The sequence below is a fragment of the Adiantum capillus-veneris genome, chromosome 13, assembly GCF_014529385.1.
Source record: "Adiantum capillus-veneris isolate H3 chromosome 13, ASM1452938v2, whole genome shotgun sequence".
Classification (NCBI taxonomy): Eukaryota; Viridiplantae; Streptophyta; class Polypodiopsida; order Polypodiales; family Pteridaceae; genus Adiantum; species Adiantum capillus-veneris.
The window spans coordinates 39,508,290-39,527,530 of record NC_140943.1 but is presented as its reverse complement, the minus strand read 5'-3'; the positions used below and the strand labels follow the sequence as shown (position 1 = coordinate 39,527,530).

General features: G+C 42.6%; 1 protein-coding gene and 1 long non-coding RNA gene across 3 annotated transcripts in view; one reads left to right on the top strand and one right to left on the bottom strand.

Moving 5' to 3' along the window:
- Window positions 1-11,867, top strand: part of LOC147443849 (uncharacterized) — a 48,640-nt gene extending 36,773 nt beyond the window's left edge. The window contains exons 2-3 of the long non-coding RNA XR_015189987.1: window positions 10,979-11,033; window positions 11,729-11,867. This is a non-coding gene — a long non-coding RNA (uncharacterized LOC147443849). The remainder of the gene's footprint in view (window positions 1-10,978; window positions 11,034-11,728) is intronic.
- LOC147443848 (uncharacterized) lies at window positions 11,274-14,055 on the bottom strand. Of its 2 annotated transcripts, XM_086526658.1 has the most exons (5): window positions 13,918-14,055; window positions 13,636-13,788; window positions 12,983-13,360; window positions 12,834-12,910; window positions 11,274-12,663 (listed from the first exon to the last, which is right to left on the bottom strand). In XM_086526658.1, the coding sequence occupies exons 1-5, from the start codon at window positions 14,033-14,035 to the stop codon at window positions 11,659-11,661; spliced, it is 1,731 nt and encodes a 576-aa protein (XP_086382784.1). In that variant the 5' UTR covers window positions 14,036-14,055; the 3' UTR covers window positions 11,274-11,658. The 2 variants fall into 2 exon arrangements, with proteins under 2 accessions (XP_086382784.1, XP_086382783.1); XM_086526657.1 differs by having other exon boundaries at window positions 12,834-13,360.
- Between the last annotated feature and the right edge of the window lie 5,186 nt (window positions 14,056-19,241).

The window sequence follows — 19,241 nt, the reverse complement described above, 5'->3', positions numbered from 1 at the left end:
CGAACAATGCGTGTGTGTCAATCATGCGAACACATAATACTTCCTGTGAGGGTTCTTTGGACCAAGTCTCGAGAGCCAAGATCGGTTCTTCCTGAATGATCAAATCGTCCTGTGGGAGTTCTTTGGACCTCGACTCGAGAGTCAAGATCGATCCTTTGTGATTGATCGAATTTACAACGAGGTTAGCTTCGCTAGAAAAAGCATCCACTAACACATCATCCTTGTGAACAATCACATCCTCTTCATGCAAATCATCATGCGTGTGAGATCACATCTTGCTCATGCAAATCATCATGCTTGTGAGAAATCACATCTTGATCATGCAAATCATCATGCTTGTCATTGTCATCCAAATCATCATGCTTATCAATATCATTCAAATCATCATTCAAATCATCATGCAAATCATGTGTGTCTTGCTTAGGAGAAGAAGAGACTGAGAGAGTCTTCTTTTCCTGATCTTGTGCGAACTGTGCCTGCACAATAGAAAAGAGTCACAAGAACTCTTTCATGTGTTGGTCACTCTTTTCTTTGATGGCTTTGTTCTCGCGATCAAATTCTGCTTGTCTTGCTTTGTTCTCTGCTTGTCTTTCTGCGCGCTCACGATCCAATTTGGCTTGTCGTTCTTTGGCTTCCAAGTGTGCTTGCTCGCGCTCACGCACTATGGCTGCCATTCTTTCTTCGTATTCACGATCTATGGCTGCCCTTCGTTCTTCGTAGGCCTTTCTTTTTGCTTCTCTTTCTGCTTTTCTTTCTTTGCGTTCTAAATGTCTTTCCTTAAACAACTGCTTCAACTCCTCCATAGGAGTTAGTGCAATCTTTGTTGTAGATGGGGAAGGGGGAGGGTCAGAAAAACCTCCTGGTGGGGAAAATTCTTCTTTGCCTCTCTCATGCTCATCACCTGTAAGCGAAGTATCCATTCCGCTTCGAGTGATGAAGTCGTGGGTTCTTGTGGGTTCTTGGGGTCTTGGGTTCTTAAGTTCACGAGGAACTTGGGTTCTTGCGGGTCTTGAGTTCTTGAGGTTTTCTTTGGCTTGCAAACTGCGTTTGAGAAGGATCTTCTCTTCACCCGAGTTCTACTCCTTTCCGCGGGCGCACCCCTTGGCGGCATTGCGCTCACACCAAGGTTGCTTTTTCCCACCTCACGTCGATTGGCCGGCCGCTAAGTGCACGGTTCACTCTCAATGAGTGAAAAGAGACACAAGGGGAGGTTGGACAAGCCCTTCTTTCTTGGGATTCCTGTCACTCTTCAAAAACACAATTAGGAATCGACACGCCCAAGCGAACTTGGGTTTGTGCGACCGCAACAAGCAAAAAAAATTCTTGTGATTCCTTTCTTGAGTGATACAGAACACTGTCAAAGCTCTGATACCAATGTTAGGTGCAGCGGAATGAATGTTTGCGCTTTGCTCAAGATGAGTGCTCCGAACTGTGCTCAAGGTTCCTTTTGTTCTTATGGAAGGTAGAGCCTTCCGTTCTTAATGAGAGAATGCTATGATCACAAACAAAGTGAATGGACACTGTGCGTGCAAGTGTATGATGAGACTGATAGAAAGAGAGAGAAGAGAGATACGACACCAGAGACGTTGTAAAACCCTCCTCCGAAGGCCCCACTCTCGTCGGCGAGAGTGGTCTACTATTGATTGCTCAAAGTGGTACAATGATGATGCATGGAAACTGATGCAACTTGGGACTATGCCGGTGACGACGACGGGAATGGCGACGACAACTTAAGGGCTGAAATCTGCGGTCTTCTATTTGCTGAATTCTGACTCTGTCGATGACGACGGCGATGACAACAATGCGACGACGACGCGCTGAAAACGCAGATGCTGAAATCTGCGTTTTCCGGGCTGAAACTGTAAACCTTGCGGAAACTGACTGTGCGGCAAGGAACTGCTGCGGGAAGGTGAGATCTGCGAGGTTCGGGACTTGATCTGCGGGTACTAACTACTGAAAACTGAAAACGCTAATGGTACTTGACTTTCCGTCGCGATGAAGGTGCAAAACGCCGGGGCTGATCTGCAACCAAAAACGCTAGGGGCTGAAATTGGTCTTCTGTCGCCGTGGTTCTGCAAATGCAAAAACGCTAGGCTGATCTGCTGTGGTCTTGTCGCCAGGGATCTGCAAGAGCAAAATGCTAGCTGATCTGCGGTGGTCTTGTCCAAAAACGCTAGCCAAGCTGTTGTGAAGCAAAACGCTAGAAGTCCTTGGGTTCTGCTGAGAAGTTGCCTGTTGAGCAAGGTGCTCTTGCTGCCTCTTCTGCCATTTAGTGCTAACTTGGGTTTGCTTATATATTTTCTTAGCAAAATTGCCCTACCTACTTTTGTTGGAAAGTCACTTAAATTAATAAGTGAAAAATGTCAAAAATAGGGAAAATAGGCTAAGTGCACTGGAAAAATCCCCTAACTGATTCTAATGGATTCTGATGGGAAATACTGATGATCATGCTGTGTGCAACCAGAGGATATGCATCTATGCTAAGTGATTGGGCATGCACGGTCTACGAATAGACTCACAAAAGTGCCAAATCACTTCTAAATCTAGACTGACTGGACTAACTGAACCCTGATCATGCTGTAGCTTGTCCACGGATACATAGGGTTGGATGTGTCACGTGACACGTTTTCTCTCCACCTACGATCCCTCTCTCTCCAACGTTTTTGCATCTCATTCCCTCTTGCTAGCGTTCCCTTTCCTCGGTGTGTACACTACAGTGTGACATCGTCTACAGGTTGTTCTCGTACCCATACGGTCGGCGGTTCACGGTAGGAGCTTGAGTACGAGGAGGTCTATTGCAATAGATCCGAGATCCATCGGCTGCCCGGTCCTGAGAGGAGGTTTGCTCGGGGTTGCAGATAAGTTCATCACCCGATTCACCCTTTTCCGTTGTACCTTTGACATGGTATCAGAGTCATGGCGTGCTCTCAAATGAGATCGGTGATTTGTGAGTTTTTGGTGCTGAATTTCCATGACGATAAGAGACGGTTTGCTTTTTTTTTTTTTGCGTTTTTCACTCATTTGGGGCCGATTTCGGCTGTAGTGGGCACTCTTCTACCTCGACCTAGCCTCGTCACATGCCCAAGTTCTCCAACACTGTGGAGAGGGAGTGACGATTTTGACACAAATTCAGCCCGTGATGATGAAGTGCATCATGGGGATGAGACCGGCGATGGTGGTGAACCACCCGTCAACAAAGATCCCAATTCTACTCCGGCATAGGTGATCAACCAATCAAGATACCTACCCTCCCTCCCTTTCCTTCGGATCGGCACTTAAATGGAGACAACCATGTGTCACGTGACACATCCAATCCTATGTGTCCGTGAACAAGCTACAACATGACCAGGGTTCAGTTCCGTCCAGTCAGTCTAGATTAGCAAGTGTTCTGACACTTTTGTGAGTCTGTTCGCAGACCGTGCATGCCCAAGCACTTATATCCTCTGGTTGCACACAACATGATCATAAGCATTCCCATCAGAATCCTTCAGGGGAATTTTCGAGTGCATTTAACTATTTTTGACATTTTTCACTTATCATTTTAAGTGACTTTTGTTGGGAATTGAGTAGGGCAATTTCGGTAAGATAATATATAAGCAAACCTAGGCTAGCACTAATTGGCAAAAGAGCAAGGAGAACACAGGCCATAGGCAGCAGGTTCCCCCTCTCTCTCTCAAGCAGGACATTTTCCCCCTTGGTGGCGATTTCCTTCAAGCAAGACCTCGAGCACCCCTAGCGTTTTCAGCAGTAGCCTCATCGCCATAAGACCCCAGCACCTGGCATTTTTCATCAAAGACATCATCGCCACAACTCCCAACCCTTGGCGTTTTTCAGCAAACCAACATCGCCCCCCTTTCCCTAGCGTTTTCAGCATCGCCATAGCATCAGTAAGTAAGCGATTAGAGCCTCAGAATTTCAGCAATTAAAGACCAGCCAAAACAGCGTTTTCGGAGGACTTCAATGGGCTGCAAATCGGCGTTTTTAGGGGCAGCTGAAGGCACGAAAAATCTGCAGCAAACAAGCGTTTTGCAGCAGCAGATTTCAGCCATTGGCGATTTTTGGACAGCAGAGAAAGTGCATCAGTTTTCAGCCATAGAGTCGGTCTCATCATCCCCGTCGTCGACATCGATATAGCTTAGATTTGCATCAGTTCTCGTTCATCCACTTTGTACCGGTTTGTGCAATCAATAGTAGATCACTCTTGCCAACGAGAGTGGGGCCTTCAGAGGAGGGTTTTACAACATCTCTGGTGTCGTATTCTCTTTGCTCTCTATTTCTCAGTCTCATACACTTTCACTCACAGTGTCCATTCACTTTGTTTATGTCCATTGCACTCTCTCATTAAGAACGAAAGGCTCTCCCTGCCATAAGAATAAAAGGAACCTTGAGCACAGATTGGAGCACTCATCTTGAGCAAAGTTCAAACATTCATTCCGTTGCACCTTACATTGGTATCAGAGCTTTGGCAGTGTTCTGTATCACTCAAGGAAAGAACCACAAGAACCACATAATTTTTTTTGCTTCTTGTGGTCGCACTAACCCAAGTTCGCTTGGGCGTGTCGATTCCTAATCGTGTTTTTGAAGAGTGACTCAAGATGATCATACTGACAGGAAGCATTAGGGGCTTTCGTTTCTTTCCATAGGTAGTTCCATATGCACAAGAATCCCTATCCGAACTGTTTGAGGATGAGATGTCCTCCTTGGAACTGCTAGAGCTCTTGCGGTCTGAGATGTGCTTTTCTTGCTTCTCTTTGTCTTTCTCCACTTCTTTTGCTTCTTTTCCTCCTTGCTAGAGTCAGAGGAAGAAGAATTCTCTGAGTTGTTTGAGGATGAAAACGGTCATTCTCGAAGACACTCTTCTTGGATTTACTAGTTCCCTCGAAAGGGGATTTCTGACCTTGGTAGCCAAGATAATCCTTTGAATGGCTCTTCTACTGAGATTGCTTTGTAGTATTCATCAATTTGTTGAACTTATGCTCAAGAGCGTCGCCAAACTCTTCTTGTGAGTACCGTTTTCTGCTTTTTTGCACTCGCCTTTGCTTTCTTCTTCATTGCCGACTTGAGAGGTGAATGGATGGCGTCTCTCCATTGAGCGTGAACCTCGTCAAGTGGGTGGTTCTTCAGATACTTTGCATACTTTGGGTCCTTGGAGTACTTGATCATCCTTTTGGCGCAAGTGTCAACTTGTAGTTGAGGCCGGTTATTCCATGTAAGGATTCTAGGTACTAATCCTTAATTAAGTACTTAAACTCATGATTAAGACTTAAGAAACTTGAACTGAACTCAGAAACAAGACTCAGAAGACTCTGTGTTGATTGATTGAATGTGTGATACAAGGTCTCCTTATATAGGAGACGAAGAGACACAAATGAAAAGACACGTCTCCTGGTGACAAGACATGACTTTAGACGTAAAGACACATCCTTTCGGCGAAGAGTTGCAACCATTGGGCGAAGAGTCACACCCGTAGAGCGAAGGGGTGTGACCAGTCGTCAAAGGAGTGTGGCTTTTGGCTAAGAGGCACGTCTCTTGGGCGAAGGGGTGTGATCATCCAAGCGTAGGGGTCCTCCTTGGCATGGCACTTCGCGTATTTGCAACTCGGAGTAGATGTCATACTGTTAACATAGTCACAATCGTGACATTTCCTCCCATTTAAAATGAAAGCCTGTGTCAAAGAAATGACTTGTGATGTTGATAGAACTTTGGAAAAGCATTGAATCTTCGAAAATCTTCAATCTTTGAGTTATCGGAAACCTTTGTCTTGAACCTTTGCTTCTTGCAAAACCTTTTTGCTTTGACTGCTAAATCCTATGTCATTGCATTATTCAAAGACTTTTCAGAGGAATATGGCATAATCAGGTTGATTGCAATAAGAGATCGATCTTCAAAATTCTTCATGCGATGTAAGACTTTGGTTCAAAGTCTTCCAATAACTGTGAAATATTTGGCAAAGAGGAAATCTTCTCAAGACATTCTTCAGATGGGATAACTTCAACTTTAGTAATCACTGGAGAGGATTTTGGCTTGAGAGTGTAATCATCTTCCAATAATGAATCCCAAAATTCTTCAGAATCATCTTCAGAAACTGTCACTTCATGACTTGTAATTGGCATATCATCATCCAACAAAGAATCAAAGAAAGCATAGTCGTCTTCAAACTCTGAATCTGCAATTATCTCCTTATCTTTATCTGGTAACGAAGTATCACTTGGAAAAACTTCTTGCTTGAAATCATCTTTGTCTTCAGCAATTGATTCAGGAAAAGTTAATGAATTCAAAAATTGATCAATTAGAATTTCTGCATCTGCATCGGAGATCATATTTGCTTCATAATCCTCTGTATCATGCTGTTTGACTAGTACACGAGAGGCTTGAATCACTCGTTCCGCATGATAAAGCCGGTGTAAAATCAGTTCACGTCTATCTTTGAACAAATTGATAGTATGTCCTCAAAAGCTAATTGCTCGATCATATTGAAATAACCAATGCTGATCAAGAATCATGTCGTAATAAGATAAAGGCGTGACTTCAAAATCCAATTTATCTGCATAAGTTTGAATCTCGAACTGCAACTGTTGAACTGTCTGATCACAAGTCAAAATTGATCCATCTGCTAATTCCACACCATATATGTGAGATGTTTCCTGAGTTGGTAAGCCAAGCTGTCGAACTATCTGAGTATTGACAAAATTATTCGAGTATCCGCTGTCCACCAAAATGTTGATGGATCGACCATTGAGAGTTCCAAGAAGGCTCAAAACTTGCTTTGAAAGAGGCTCCAAAATTGAAGAATTGCACTGAGCATGCTTCATAAGAATAGTCGTATCCTCGGAGACACGAATCGTATTGACCACAGATTTTCCTTTATCCTTAGCAAAATCTGGTTGTTCACATTCGATGATGTTTCCGCGTTGGAATTTCTTTTCATATTAGACGGATTTGGTTTCTTGGGACATTGATACCATTTATGGGTACCACCGCAAATTGTACATAATCCTTCTTTCTTTGAAGTCAAAGATGCATTTGACGAAGAGCCTTGCTGAGTATTGGAATGCCGATCTCGAGAAAAATCACGTCCTTTACCACGATCAAGTGGAGGAATATTTGAAGAAGATCTGCTTTGAGATTGTCGATCTTGAGAATAGAACCTTGAAATTGAATAAGGTACTGTTGCTTGCTGTGTGAACTGAGACTAATGTTGCTGACTTTGGCTATAGCTGTCTCTGCGATCGCACTGTGAAAAGCGAGCGCTATTTGAAGATCTGTCACCAGGGAGAAAATTCCGTGTAGGGTGTCAATTATCGCCAAGACGCTCCACATAGGCAATTGCAGCATCCAAGGTATAGTAGGGTTGTATTTGTGCACATCGTCCTTCAGGTTGGGTTCGAGTCCGTCGATAAAGCTGTGAAGTTTATCAGAGGGACTAAGGGTCTCTATCTCCAGAGTTAGCCTTTGGAACTCTGTGATGTATGTGGCCAAGGAACCTGTTTGGCTCAGGTAGCGAAGAGAGGATCGGGCATGAAAATCCACATTGGCAGGTTCGAACGCCTTACGAATAGCACACCGGAATTTATCCCAAGAAGGTGTGTGTTTACCATCAGCAACCGGTCCTTGCCACCAAAGAAATGCTGTGTCCTTGAGCAGAGAACTAGCAAGTGCAACTTTTTTACTCTCGACCAAATCTGTGTTCGATAAGTAAACCTCTCAAAGAAATGCTGAGTCCTTGAGCAGAGAACTAGCAAGTGCAACTTTTTTACTCTCGACCAAGTCTGTGTTCGATAAGTAAACCTCCATTTTGAACAGCCATTGGTCCAACACGCGCTTGTCGCGGCGACCATTATACGGTTTCGGCAATTTAACATCAAGCTTCTTCTTCTGTGCAACATTAAAAATTTTGTAAAGTAATTGAAGTTCGCGATTGTCTACCTCTTCAGTTGGATCTGGTTCGTTTGGTTCGTCCACTGAAGCTTCGGAAGATGTTGAATCAGCATGCGTAGTCCTAGAAGTTGTAGGACGATTCCGGGAATTGGTTTGCGTCTGCATCTCATCCAAGCGAGTGTGAAGTGACGCGAGACTTGTGGAAAGTGTGGCCATCTGCTCCTTGATAAGAGTAAGGGCGTCTTCAGATTGACCACCTCCATCCTGAGAATTTGGCATGGTTACGCCTCAAAGGGAACTCTCGCACAGGTGCAAGTTGTGGGACGGGTACTCCGAGAGCGGAAATTATGTTTAGAACGGGTTCCGGCTCTAGGGTCGGGTAATAATCTGGAATAATTATGATCTTTGCTCTAGAGAATCTAGAATCACAAACACTTCATGTGTAGGGAAAATTCACCCGCAAACTTTTATCGGGGAATCCTGTGTACTGGTTCACGTCGGCCATGTGTGCGAATTGTCTTGCACAGAGAAGGTGCACACAGAGCAGAGCAAGGGAGAGGCAACGTAAGTTTTTTTACTTTTATTTTTTTACGTAAGCTGAATGTGGTTAAAAGATCCTTCTTACGTAATATAAAAACACCACAAAGGGACCGCCCAGCGTGACGTTTCAGCCCAGCAAAAACCCAAGCAGCCCAGCGTTTCAGCAAACGCAGCCCAGCGTTTCAGCAAACGCAGCCCAGCGTTGTCAAAAAAACTCAGAAGCGTTTTCAATATCCAGCATTTTCAGAAATTCAGCCTCCAATGTGCGTGACTCTTGGGGAAGGCGTGCGCCACTTCATGCGGGAGAGGCACGGGAAGAAGAGGCGGCATGCTGCCATATGTCTGCCGTTTCGCGTGAGAGGGTGTGAAACTCTCGGAACTGAAGGGGCACTTCTACTCGAACCTCCTCATGAACGGTCATTATCACCGGTACGCCTGCACACACACATTTGTATTGCTGTCCGTTATGTATAGAATTGGAACATAATAAATTTAAGTTACCTCATACGTGTAGTAGAAGTATACCATCTTTCTTCTGCTTCCACGCAACTCCGGGAAGGGGATAGAGTGTAGCGGCGAGGGTCCCCTAATTCCTTGGAAGGATTGGAATCTTCGTTGGTTTCTGCTGCTACTCCACTTTGCATACTTTGGGTCCTTGGAGGTACTTGATCGTCCTTTCGATGTAAGTGTCAACTTGTAGTTGAGGCCAGTTTCCATCTTGTCGAGATCTCCCGATGGGAACGGTCCATGGTCTTCCCTCGATTCCTTGGAAGGGTTGGAATCTCCGTTGGTTTCTGCTGCTCCTCCATTGGGATTGGGGTTGAGTTCATCTTCATGAAGTCGATAGTTGGTGGAACAGTTTCCTCTCTACCGGATTCACTGCGAGAATCCATGTGTGCTGTGGGAAAAGGGATCGGATCCTTCAAAGAAGAATAATTGTCTGAGCTCTGATACCACTGTAAGAGGCTTAGACACTCCATGCGAGAAATCTACAGCAAACTGCAAACAAGTGAATTGAACTTGAATCTATATATATATATATATGTGTATGTATATATATATGTGCGTGTGTGTATATATGTGTGTGTGTGTGTGTGTGTGTGTGTATATATATATATATATATATAGATAGATAGATAGATAGATAGATAGATAGAGAGAGAGAGAGAGAGAGAGAGAGAGAGAGAGAGAGAGAGAGAACAGAAGAGTTGACACGAAGCGGCGGAGTTCCGCTTCCAGATGCACTGCCCCCAAAGATGAGCGCTCTTTCCTTATAATTGATGCTTCACAAGGTACAATGTCCGAGGGTCCGCACTTTGCAGTGCTCCCAAGCTAATCTAACTGGAGAGGCCCTGGCTCTGCTTATAAATGTTTTACATGAGGCCCTTGGCCTAAAAACAACTGCCAGTGAAAAGCTATGGCTCCAAAACAGAGGGCTGTTCCATAAAATGTGGGAATCTATACGGCTGCCATGTCAGCAGCTTCCGCAATTTGGGCTGATTTCCGTACGACTGGCCACGTGTGCAAGATTCACAAGTTGCTTTATTTTAAGGATTTAGGCCGCTCCGCCATCTTCAATAAGTTGGGAGGGTTAGGTTTATTATCTCAGGCGATTCGTGCTGATTTACGTATGGCTGGCCATGTATGCAAGATTCGCAAGTTGCTTTATTTTAAGGGTTTAAAACCGCTCGGCCATCTTAAGTAAGTTGGGAGGGTCAGGTTTAGTATCTTAGTATGCCACGTCACAAACTTGTAATAAGACAGCTTCTCCCCATGCTGCTCACTCGGCCGAGTGATTGGCTGCTGTCATTGCCCTTTAGCCACTTCATCTGTCCCTTTGCCCTTCTTCTATGATAGTTCCTTCGGACTTGGAGTGCTGCCCTTTAGCCACTTCATTTGTCCCTTTGCTTTTCTCCTATGATAGTTTCTTTGGACTTCGAGTGTTGCCCTCTAGCCACTTCATTTGTTCCTTTGCCCTTCTCCTATGATAGTTCCTTCGGACTTGGAGTGTTGCCGGTTTCTTCTCGACCTTGGCAGCCTTTATCCTTTGGTCAGAGTGTTCTACTTCAAGGGGGATACCACTTCTCCGCCTACTTCACCTTCGCCAATTGGCTATGATACACTCATTTTTGACACTAGTGATTGGCTGCCATTATTGCCCTTTAGCCACTTCATTTGTCCCTTTGCCCTTCTTCTATGATAGTTCCTTCGGACTTGGAGTGTTGCCCTTTAGCCACTTCATTTGTCCCTTTGCTTTTCTCCTATGATAGTTTCTTTGGACTTCGAGTGTTGCTCTCTAGCCACTTCATTTGTTCCTTTGCCCTTCTCCTATGATAGTTCCTTCGGACTTGGAGTGTTGCCGGTTTCTTCTTGACCTCGGCAGCCTTTATCCTTTGGTCAGAGTGTTCTACTTCAAGGGGGATACCACTTTTCCGCCTACTTCACCTTCGCCAATTGGCTATGATACACTCATTTTTAGCACTTCCATTTCATTATCTTCTGCGACTTGTTTGTCACATCTGGTACTCCTTTTCCATATGCCATTTCTCTTCATTTTCAGGTGCAAATCAGATTGAGTTATTGTTGGTGTTCAGAATCTTGTAGTTCAGAATCTTGTAAGTATTGTTTCAGATTTCTTGTTGAATGTCGTGATTTGTCTTTTGACTGAGTAATCTAATTGAAATTGTTTGTATCATCTGCACTCTGAGAAATTTGTGCAATAATGCGAATCACTAACTACATTCATGTGGCAGCTACCTAAATTGATGCAAAAGAGTAATTAAGATGAATAAAGAAAAAGTAGACTAAATCACACTCAATTAGTCACATAAATGTAGACATTAAATACAAATGAGTAGTGTGCAAAAATGTCATACATTTGAAAGTGAAACTCAGATGAAATTGCACTGCTAAAAGCACGAGGTTTTCATTTTGTTTCTTGTACACAACTTTTTCTTGCAGTAAAAGGTTTCTCTTGCTCATATTATGTACAAAGGTCTGCCTATAACTAGACCTCTCATTTGTGGACAGATGAATCTGAAGTTGTCAACCAAGTAAATAAAGAAGCTAATTAAACTCAAAATTTCTAAGGATGGTCAACCAGAGAAAAGCTATTTTTGTAGCAAGTTAATGGAGTCACACTAACGGCAAAATTACTCTCGGGCATGTGAATGTATACATTGATTTTAAGTATGATACATGCTGCAGTGTAATCGATAGATATACATGATCGATAATTCTTTAGCGTGGTGAAATTTTGTTGCGGAATATGCTGCTTGCTTCACTGTAACTACTTGCTTGTCCGTCAAAGGAATCACCAGAAATGGTGGATGATGGAGATGAATTGGAGAAAGCGGTAGGAGATGTGTTAAGGTTTCTGAAGGATGAAGATGAGCTTGAAGAAGGAGATGCCAGCTGCATATCAGTGTTGTACTTGGGAGTCGGAAAGCTTTGCTCCATTGACATATCATGTATTCCAAAGTTTCCTTGCATGCCAGGGTTGCTCCCTTGAGGACCGCTGCTAAGATCGTTGGAAAAGGGTGCTGCTGTTGCTGCGGTAGTGCCCCTCCTCCTCCTCTGGGCTGCTAATGTTTGCTGTTGGGTGGATCCTGATGGTGGTGTAGGCACAGGAATCATCGGTCGCCCTGCACTCCCGCCAGATAGCCGGCTTGGCCTCCTTCCAGGTTGCTGTCCTCCAGCTGGTGTTGCCCTCATTGCATGTACCAAGCCTTTTGAGCAATTGGGCAAATGATCCATGTCATCTCTACTGCCGCCTTTTTGCAGCTGCTCCATCTCTTCCTCTTCTTGTTGCATTTTCAAGAGCAGTCCAATATCAAGCGACCCCATCCGGAATAGTCCTCCCCCGCCTTCGCTGCTGCCCATCAAGCTGTTGCCGGAGTTATTGACAAAGGAGCCACTTACAGCTGCCCTTTGCAGCATTCCCCCTCTGGGAGTAGACGAGGTTATCAGATTACCAGGGTTGGGTCCACTGCTTTTGAGGCCCAAGCCACCGAGAACTTGCGCTCGGTTTGCAGCCAGTTTCTGCTCTGTAACAGATGGCGGCCTTGGATGCTTTTCCATAGCATCCATCCACCCTGGATCAATGGTAGAGCTTCTGACAAGGCCACTCCCACTTGCTGGCATGGCGTATTGTGCAGTCGCCCCACGCTGCCAAGGTTGCATTCTTGTACCTTGAGATGGCTGTTGAGGAGCTGTACTCAGCCTCTTTAGAGTTGACCTATATTTCTGCACATATAAAATTATGCACACGGAGCTCACTGACCACTATCTGGAAGCAGTACAAAACACGCCGCAGAGTTATGAAATCATAATACAATGCCCATTCATATTATTTGACCTTAAGTCCACATTTAGCAGGGTCCGCATCATGTGTGGTGAATACGAAAGCGGCTCACCTGCAAGTGGCTTGCAACCTGCTCTCTTGTAAGGCCAGGTACATTCATAAGCTCCAGAATTTTCTTTGGGGCAGCTTCTGTACAACAAAAAAATTTATGACCCAAGTGATGTTTTTGTCTTGGGATGCGTAAGAATACGAAGTACTTACTGTCTATTCCTAGCTCATTAACTGCAAGGACAAACTTCTCATGCAGTGGTGCAGACCACTTCACTCTGGCCTTCCTCATGGTGCTCATGCTGTTCATTTCATCTAAGGTACACTCATATTGCTCTTCATTCAATGATCCTTCAACTTTGCTTTCAATGGGATATTCGACATCCATGTCCATGCTTTCATTGTTAGTACCTTCATCCACTTGGGCTTCCGATTTCGTGCTTGTAACTGCAACCTTGGTGCCTTTCCGTCTGACAACATGCTTCCAAATCGTCTTTAGCTCTTCCATTCTAATGGGCTTTATGAGATAGTCGCATGCACCGTGGGTGATGCCTTTCATGACTACACTGGTCTCCCCATTTGCGGACATCACTACAAGAGGACAACAATCAAGTTTTGCATTTAGAAGGCGCATTTAATTTAGCTCAAGCAACATATAAGTGGGAGAGGGATACTTTGTCAGAATTTTCTAAGAAGCTTGATGAGAATTGGAGTTTTTCGAATCAAAATGGGTGTCTATTGCAGAGGATTTTAAATATTTTTTTTTTGAGGTACAATGGGGTCTTTACGCACTCACGCATCCACCTTTACCACTAGGTTACATCCCATTGGCCTCTATGGCAGAGTTGAGAGGAATGTACACTTACTAATGACTGGAATGTCCATCTCTAAGCCAACAGTCTCCAGCAACTTGAAGCCATCAGCGTCAGGCATATACACATCACTCATCACCAGATCAAAGGTGTCGTTGTGCTCCCGCAGTAGTTGCAATGCTGCTGCCACCCGTGTACATGATGTCACTGCGCTCTCAACATGTTGAAAACCCACTTTGTGAATGATTAACATCAGAACAAATGTAAGACCTCTTGATCAATCTCTCTCTCTCTCTCTCTCTCTCTCTCTCTCTCTCTCATTTGGAGTAAAGCTACCTTGGTAATGGCAGCGCCGAAGCATGCGCTCCAGGACCATGAGGGAGAGGGGATCATCATCCACGACCAGCACATGAATTGCGGGCGGCGCCGACTCCTGCTGCTGCATGCTGCTCATCTTCTTCCCTTAAAACCTCCACTAAAGACGTCTACCCTGCTGCTGCTCTGGTGAGTAGAAGATGCGGGCTTCAAAATACATCATTCCATTGATGGGGTCAGAAAACATCAAATGCAAGCATTATAATCATCATTATTTAGAATAGTATCGTGATGGCTTCACTGTTAAGCTCTCTCTAGATGCAGCTAGAGGTGTACGACATCGTGTGTGTGTGTTTTCGTGAGAGAGTGCTACAATGTACAAAGTTTCCTTATGAAGTAGAGGGCTAGCTTTTGATTAATTTAGAGAGAGAGAGAGAGAGAGAGAGAGAGAACTTAGAGAGGTGTGTGTGGGTGTATGAGAGAAACAGAGAGAATTTAGAGAGGGTGTGTTTGTGTGTGGAGAGAGAGCGGGGGAGAGAGAATCCCAGAACTTGGAAAGGGTGTATGAGAGAGAGAGAGAGAGAGAGAGAGAGAGAGAGAGCGAGCGAGCTTAGAAAGGGTGTGTGTGGATGTATGAGAGAGAGAGAGAGAGAGAGCTAGAGAATGCCAAAACTTGAAAGGGTGAGTGGGAGATAGAGAGAGAATGAGGGAGGGAGAGCAGAAGAAGAGAGATGATGTGTGTGTGTGTGTGAGACAGAGCGCGAGAGAGATGATGCCTGTGCGAATGTGCATGCCAGGACTCAGAAGTTAGAAAGCATGTGTGGGGCAGCTAGAAGTCAACCTAGGTAAGACCCAAGTAAAGGTCGATGAGGGTAGCCTACCACACCTACTCTAATCTCAGGAGGCATGCTTCATGCGATTCCTCCTCTGCTTCCTCATGTGGAGATGATGATCCTCCCCTTTAGCTTCACATGAACCTCCATCTTCCCCTTTTGCACTCCCTCCCCTTTTTTAAAAATGTGGCACTCCCATCTTTGGTTGAGACCACACCCTAGGACCCACTCGCATGCAGTTGGCGAATTTCTCCACCAAATGTTATTAGCCAAGTATCATGGTCCGATACACGTCTCTCTATTCCATACTTCCAATGACATGAAGGCATGTGTTACACTCTTTCATGGTTGATTTTAGCACACTTTCATAAGGGGGTGTAGTTTACTTGTGTTACCCTACCCAAGTAGCTTTTCAATTCTCTAACTTAGTCCATTTGTTATTCATCTTCTCCATATACGCGACGATCTTGTGGCCTCGTAGGTTTAGGAGCCCAGTTGATGTCTTTGGGCTACCTTTGAATTTGCACAACAAGCGCCAACAATCTCAAGCTTCAATACGAGTCTCTTTTCAATCTGCATCCTCTACCACTCCTTGCTAACACGGAGAGCTCAAAAAGAAGTCATGGTCACACAATCTTTTGTGATCTTTTTTTCCTCATCAAGCTAAAAGGCAAACCAGAGTTGTGGCTATGAGAAGAGAGTTACTGAGCACTTGTACATGTTACTAGGTGTATAGTCCATATGAGTTTTGCAATTGCACATTGACGTATGTTATTTTCTTCTTCCATTGTTCCTATTGCGAAAAAGAAGCCTCGTATCAAGTACTAGGGTTGTGCTCTGTAGAAACCCATTAAGATCCAGGGTTGTGGGGCATGCCATCTCGGCCATTCATCTAGTAGCCATTATAGACGATATTTGGGGGAAATTCCCAAAATACCCCTCAAATTCAAACAATTCCCAAAACACCCTCACACACACAAGTCGCTAGACATGCTCCCTGATAATCTTTTAATTTGATAATCTAGAGTGTTTTTTATCACACCACTATGCATCATATTGCAAATTTGCATGTTTTTAAATAGGAAAAATTACCAAAATACTCCTCTAATTTGGGAAAATTCCCAAAATACCCCCAAATTTCAAAAATTCCCAAAATGCCTTTGTATCTATTTTTGTTGGATTGTTCAAGATTTTCTAATCTTTATTCCCTTTTTACAATTGAGATAGCAAAAATTGGCAATATTTAAAGTAATGAAGCAATTCGTCTCCAAAACCTATACAACCGACTCAAATTCTACTTTTAGCATCATGTATTGATAGACAATCAGTCTTCTTATGAAAAGCTACAAAAAATATATATTTTTGGAAATATTTAATCTCACACCCATGTGTATTTTGGAAAATTTGAAGGGCATTTTCAGAATTTATGACAAAATATTGGGGGTATTTTGGGAGTTTTTGAAGTTTAAGGGGTATTTTGAGAATTTACACAAATTAGAGGGGTATTTTGGTCATTTTCCCTTTTAAATACTACCCATGAAATTTTGGACTGATAGAAACCTCACTCATTTCGAGTATGGAGACCCACGCTTATTTCTCTACCTCAAGCTGAACACAATCCTCAATAGAAGGCCCACTTTCCACAAGTCTGTCCACCAACCAACTTCCAAGATTTCTCTTTTCAATCTTTTACTTCATTAATGTCTAATGGGCATGTGTATGTTGTGAGTTGTTATCTCTAAGAGGGGTTTCACATTGACAAAGTTGACCATAGCTTGTTAATTTCATAAAGCATAATCCCATGCAGTTTTGCAAGAGTGTCCAATGAAAGTATAGGAAAGTTATCGAAATATCCCTCAAATTTCAAAATCCCAAAATAGTCCTCATATTTTGCCAAAATTTCCCAAAATACCCTTAAATTATTACAGAATTCTATAATACCCCTTGGTATTCTCGCAAAGATCTCCAAACACTTTCGGTTTTGCAAAGCTTGATAGGAAGATTGGTTGTACCTCAATTGGAGATGATATAACTAGAATTTAGGATGGCATTGTGGGCTCTCAAGTTGAAACGACTTATTATTAGTAGACACAAACACGTCTATTTGTGAGCTCATTGGTGAATGTTTTAATATATAAGACACTCAAAGATAAATCTCTATTGTCCAAAAGACTAGCATATTCAAATTTTGGAGCAACATCCGAAGGAGAGCATATGTAAGATGAACGACTTTTTGTCAGTTGTAAGGGCAGAATCATAGATAAGTTGTGATGCCTCCAAGTTGCTTATACATTGAAGGACAAGGGAGGCAGCCTCGGAAAGAGGTTCCAAAGCTAACTCAAGACCTTGGGAGAGGGATAAGACTTGTAACAAAAGTTTGAAGAATTGGAAAGAAACTATTTTGGATAAGAGATTGCATTGCTTTTAGCCTTTCTAAGAAGAAAAGGTCTAGTTCTAGGAGAATGGGATTTTTTAAGGGGGTGATCCTTTAGGTATTGTGTAATTTATTCCATTATCCTTGCATGTTTCAGTGGGTCATGGATGACTCTCATGTGAGCAGTAATCTTATCCTGAGCGTGTATCTAAGAAATTATTTAGAATCTAGATAAGTAAATATGGATTAACGTGCAATCCTAAAAGACTATGATAGCTGTGAGCAAGAATCCAAAACTATAGCATAAGATGGACTACCTAACACCAGCCAATCTAAAGAGGAATTATACACAGTGGGTCCATCACAACTCTATAGCCCAAAAAATCTCTAAATCTAGTGTCCTGATCCCTAGAAGACTGGGACAACCTTGTGTTTAGGACGTGTGTTTTGTTGTTTTTAAACTAATACTTATACACAAAAAAAACATAACAGTTCAAAAGACAGCTAGCTTTAAACAAGGGACAAAGAACAGCACAAAGATGACTCAGTATTTGATTCAATTTTTGTACATTAATGTGAGGATGAGGTATCATTCTAGTGTTTTTGTACACGGGTTAATTAGCAATGATTGTCTATAATGTGAAATGGGTCAGGTACATCAATGACGGACAACGGCTAAGCCAAAAAGACCCTAAGAAAGAATAGAGTCCTTACATGTACCCATGTAAACAAGAGAACACATTTATCAGCCTTGAATACGTATTACAAGTGTTGACAAACCCTATCAATTGTTATCCATGCCCATGTTACAACCTTTTTAGACTTAAGTCTACTATCCAAAATAATTGTGAATCTCTAAAGATATTTTACTTGTCTTTTTTGTAATCATAAAGCCATTGATGCATAGTATAAGATGTGTTTCCTTTAGTTTATTTTTAGGTTCATTTTAACTTGAAATCAAAAAGATCATCACTCCTTCAAGATTCAAGTGGGTTTATAGGTTATAAATAAGGTTACTGATTATCCTAATTTTTTAAGAACGTTAATATTTATTTAGAATAAGTTCTGATCACAAGGCCACTACCCCTTCTGATCCAAGTATTTAAACCCTAGTTTTGTCCCTTAGGTCTCCGTGTTTATGTAGCTCTTTTTGTTTTGTTAAAGCCACTTCCTAAGAAGTATATGTTTACCAAATGGATCTCTTTATATGATTTCTTAATGACCCACGGGTACTTTGTGTTCTTGAATGTTTAGTGTCTACCAAAATCACTATTGGTTGGTGCTAAAAAAACCCAAACAATGGATAACTTTACTGCGGATTATTTTTTTTTATAAAAGACTTCCTTTGCAATTTCTAAAAAAGAACCTAGCCACCAGGTTGCTTTCTTTTAAAAAACTAAAATATAGGTCTGAAAAAGTCGTTTAAAGAGTTTCTATGAGCCAAAAACATTCCCTAGATAACGAGAACCAACTAATGCTTAAAAAAAGAACCTTCCTAGTGTTATTTATACACATCAAAGCAAATAAAGCATCAAACTCATTTTGATAACCTATGCCAAAGTATTGGTTATTTTTCCAGCTCAAAGGAAGTAAAAACCAATCGTTTTTAACAAAAATGTTAGCCCTGTTTTAATCCAGAGCATTAAATCAACAAAGTGAGGTCACCTAGGTCCTACGTCTGTATAACCAAGCCACAAGAAGGAGCTATATATTTCTCAATCACTCTCATGGCCTCAAAAAACAAAACCACATGAAACGCGTGTTCATATAATCATAAAAAATAGGTAGACCAAAGCAATATGCAATTATTAAAACCAGGGCGTAGTTTATTTACAATAGACCCATCCTCCAAAAGCGCACAATCCAGGCCACAGAAATCACACCGAGAAGAATGAACCAACTTAATTAACAGCTAGTAGGACACTTACTCTTTTTATTAAAAAAAATCACAATAAATGCTGATTACGATAAATAAGCCAGTAAATCAAAGAACATGGCGTATATTGCAGAAAAAACCCAAGCAGGGTAAGGCTCCAAACTGAGAAGCATCTCCATGCTCAACCATCTCCATAATACAAGTATTCACACACTTTAATCCCATAGTAACAAAAATGCCCTTAATCCTCTCTTTCACATAC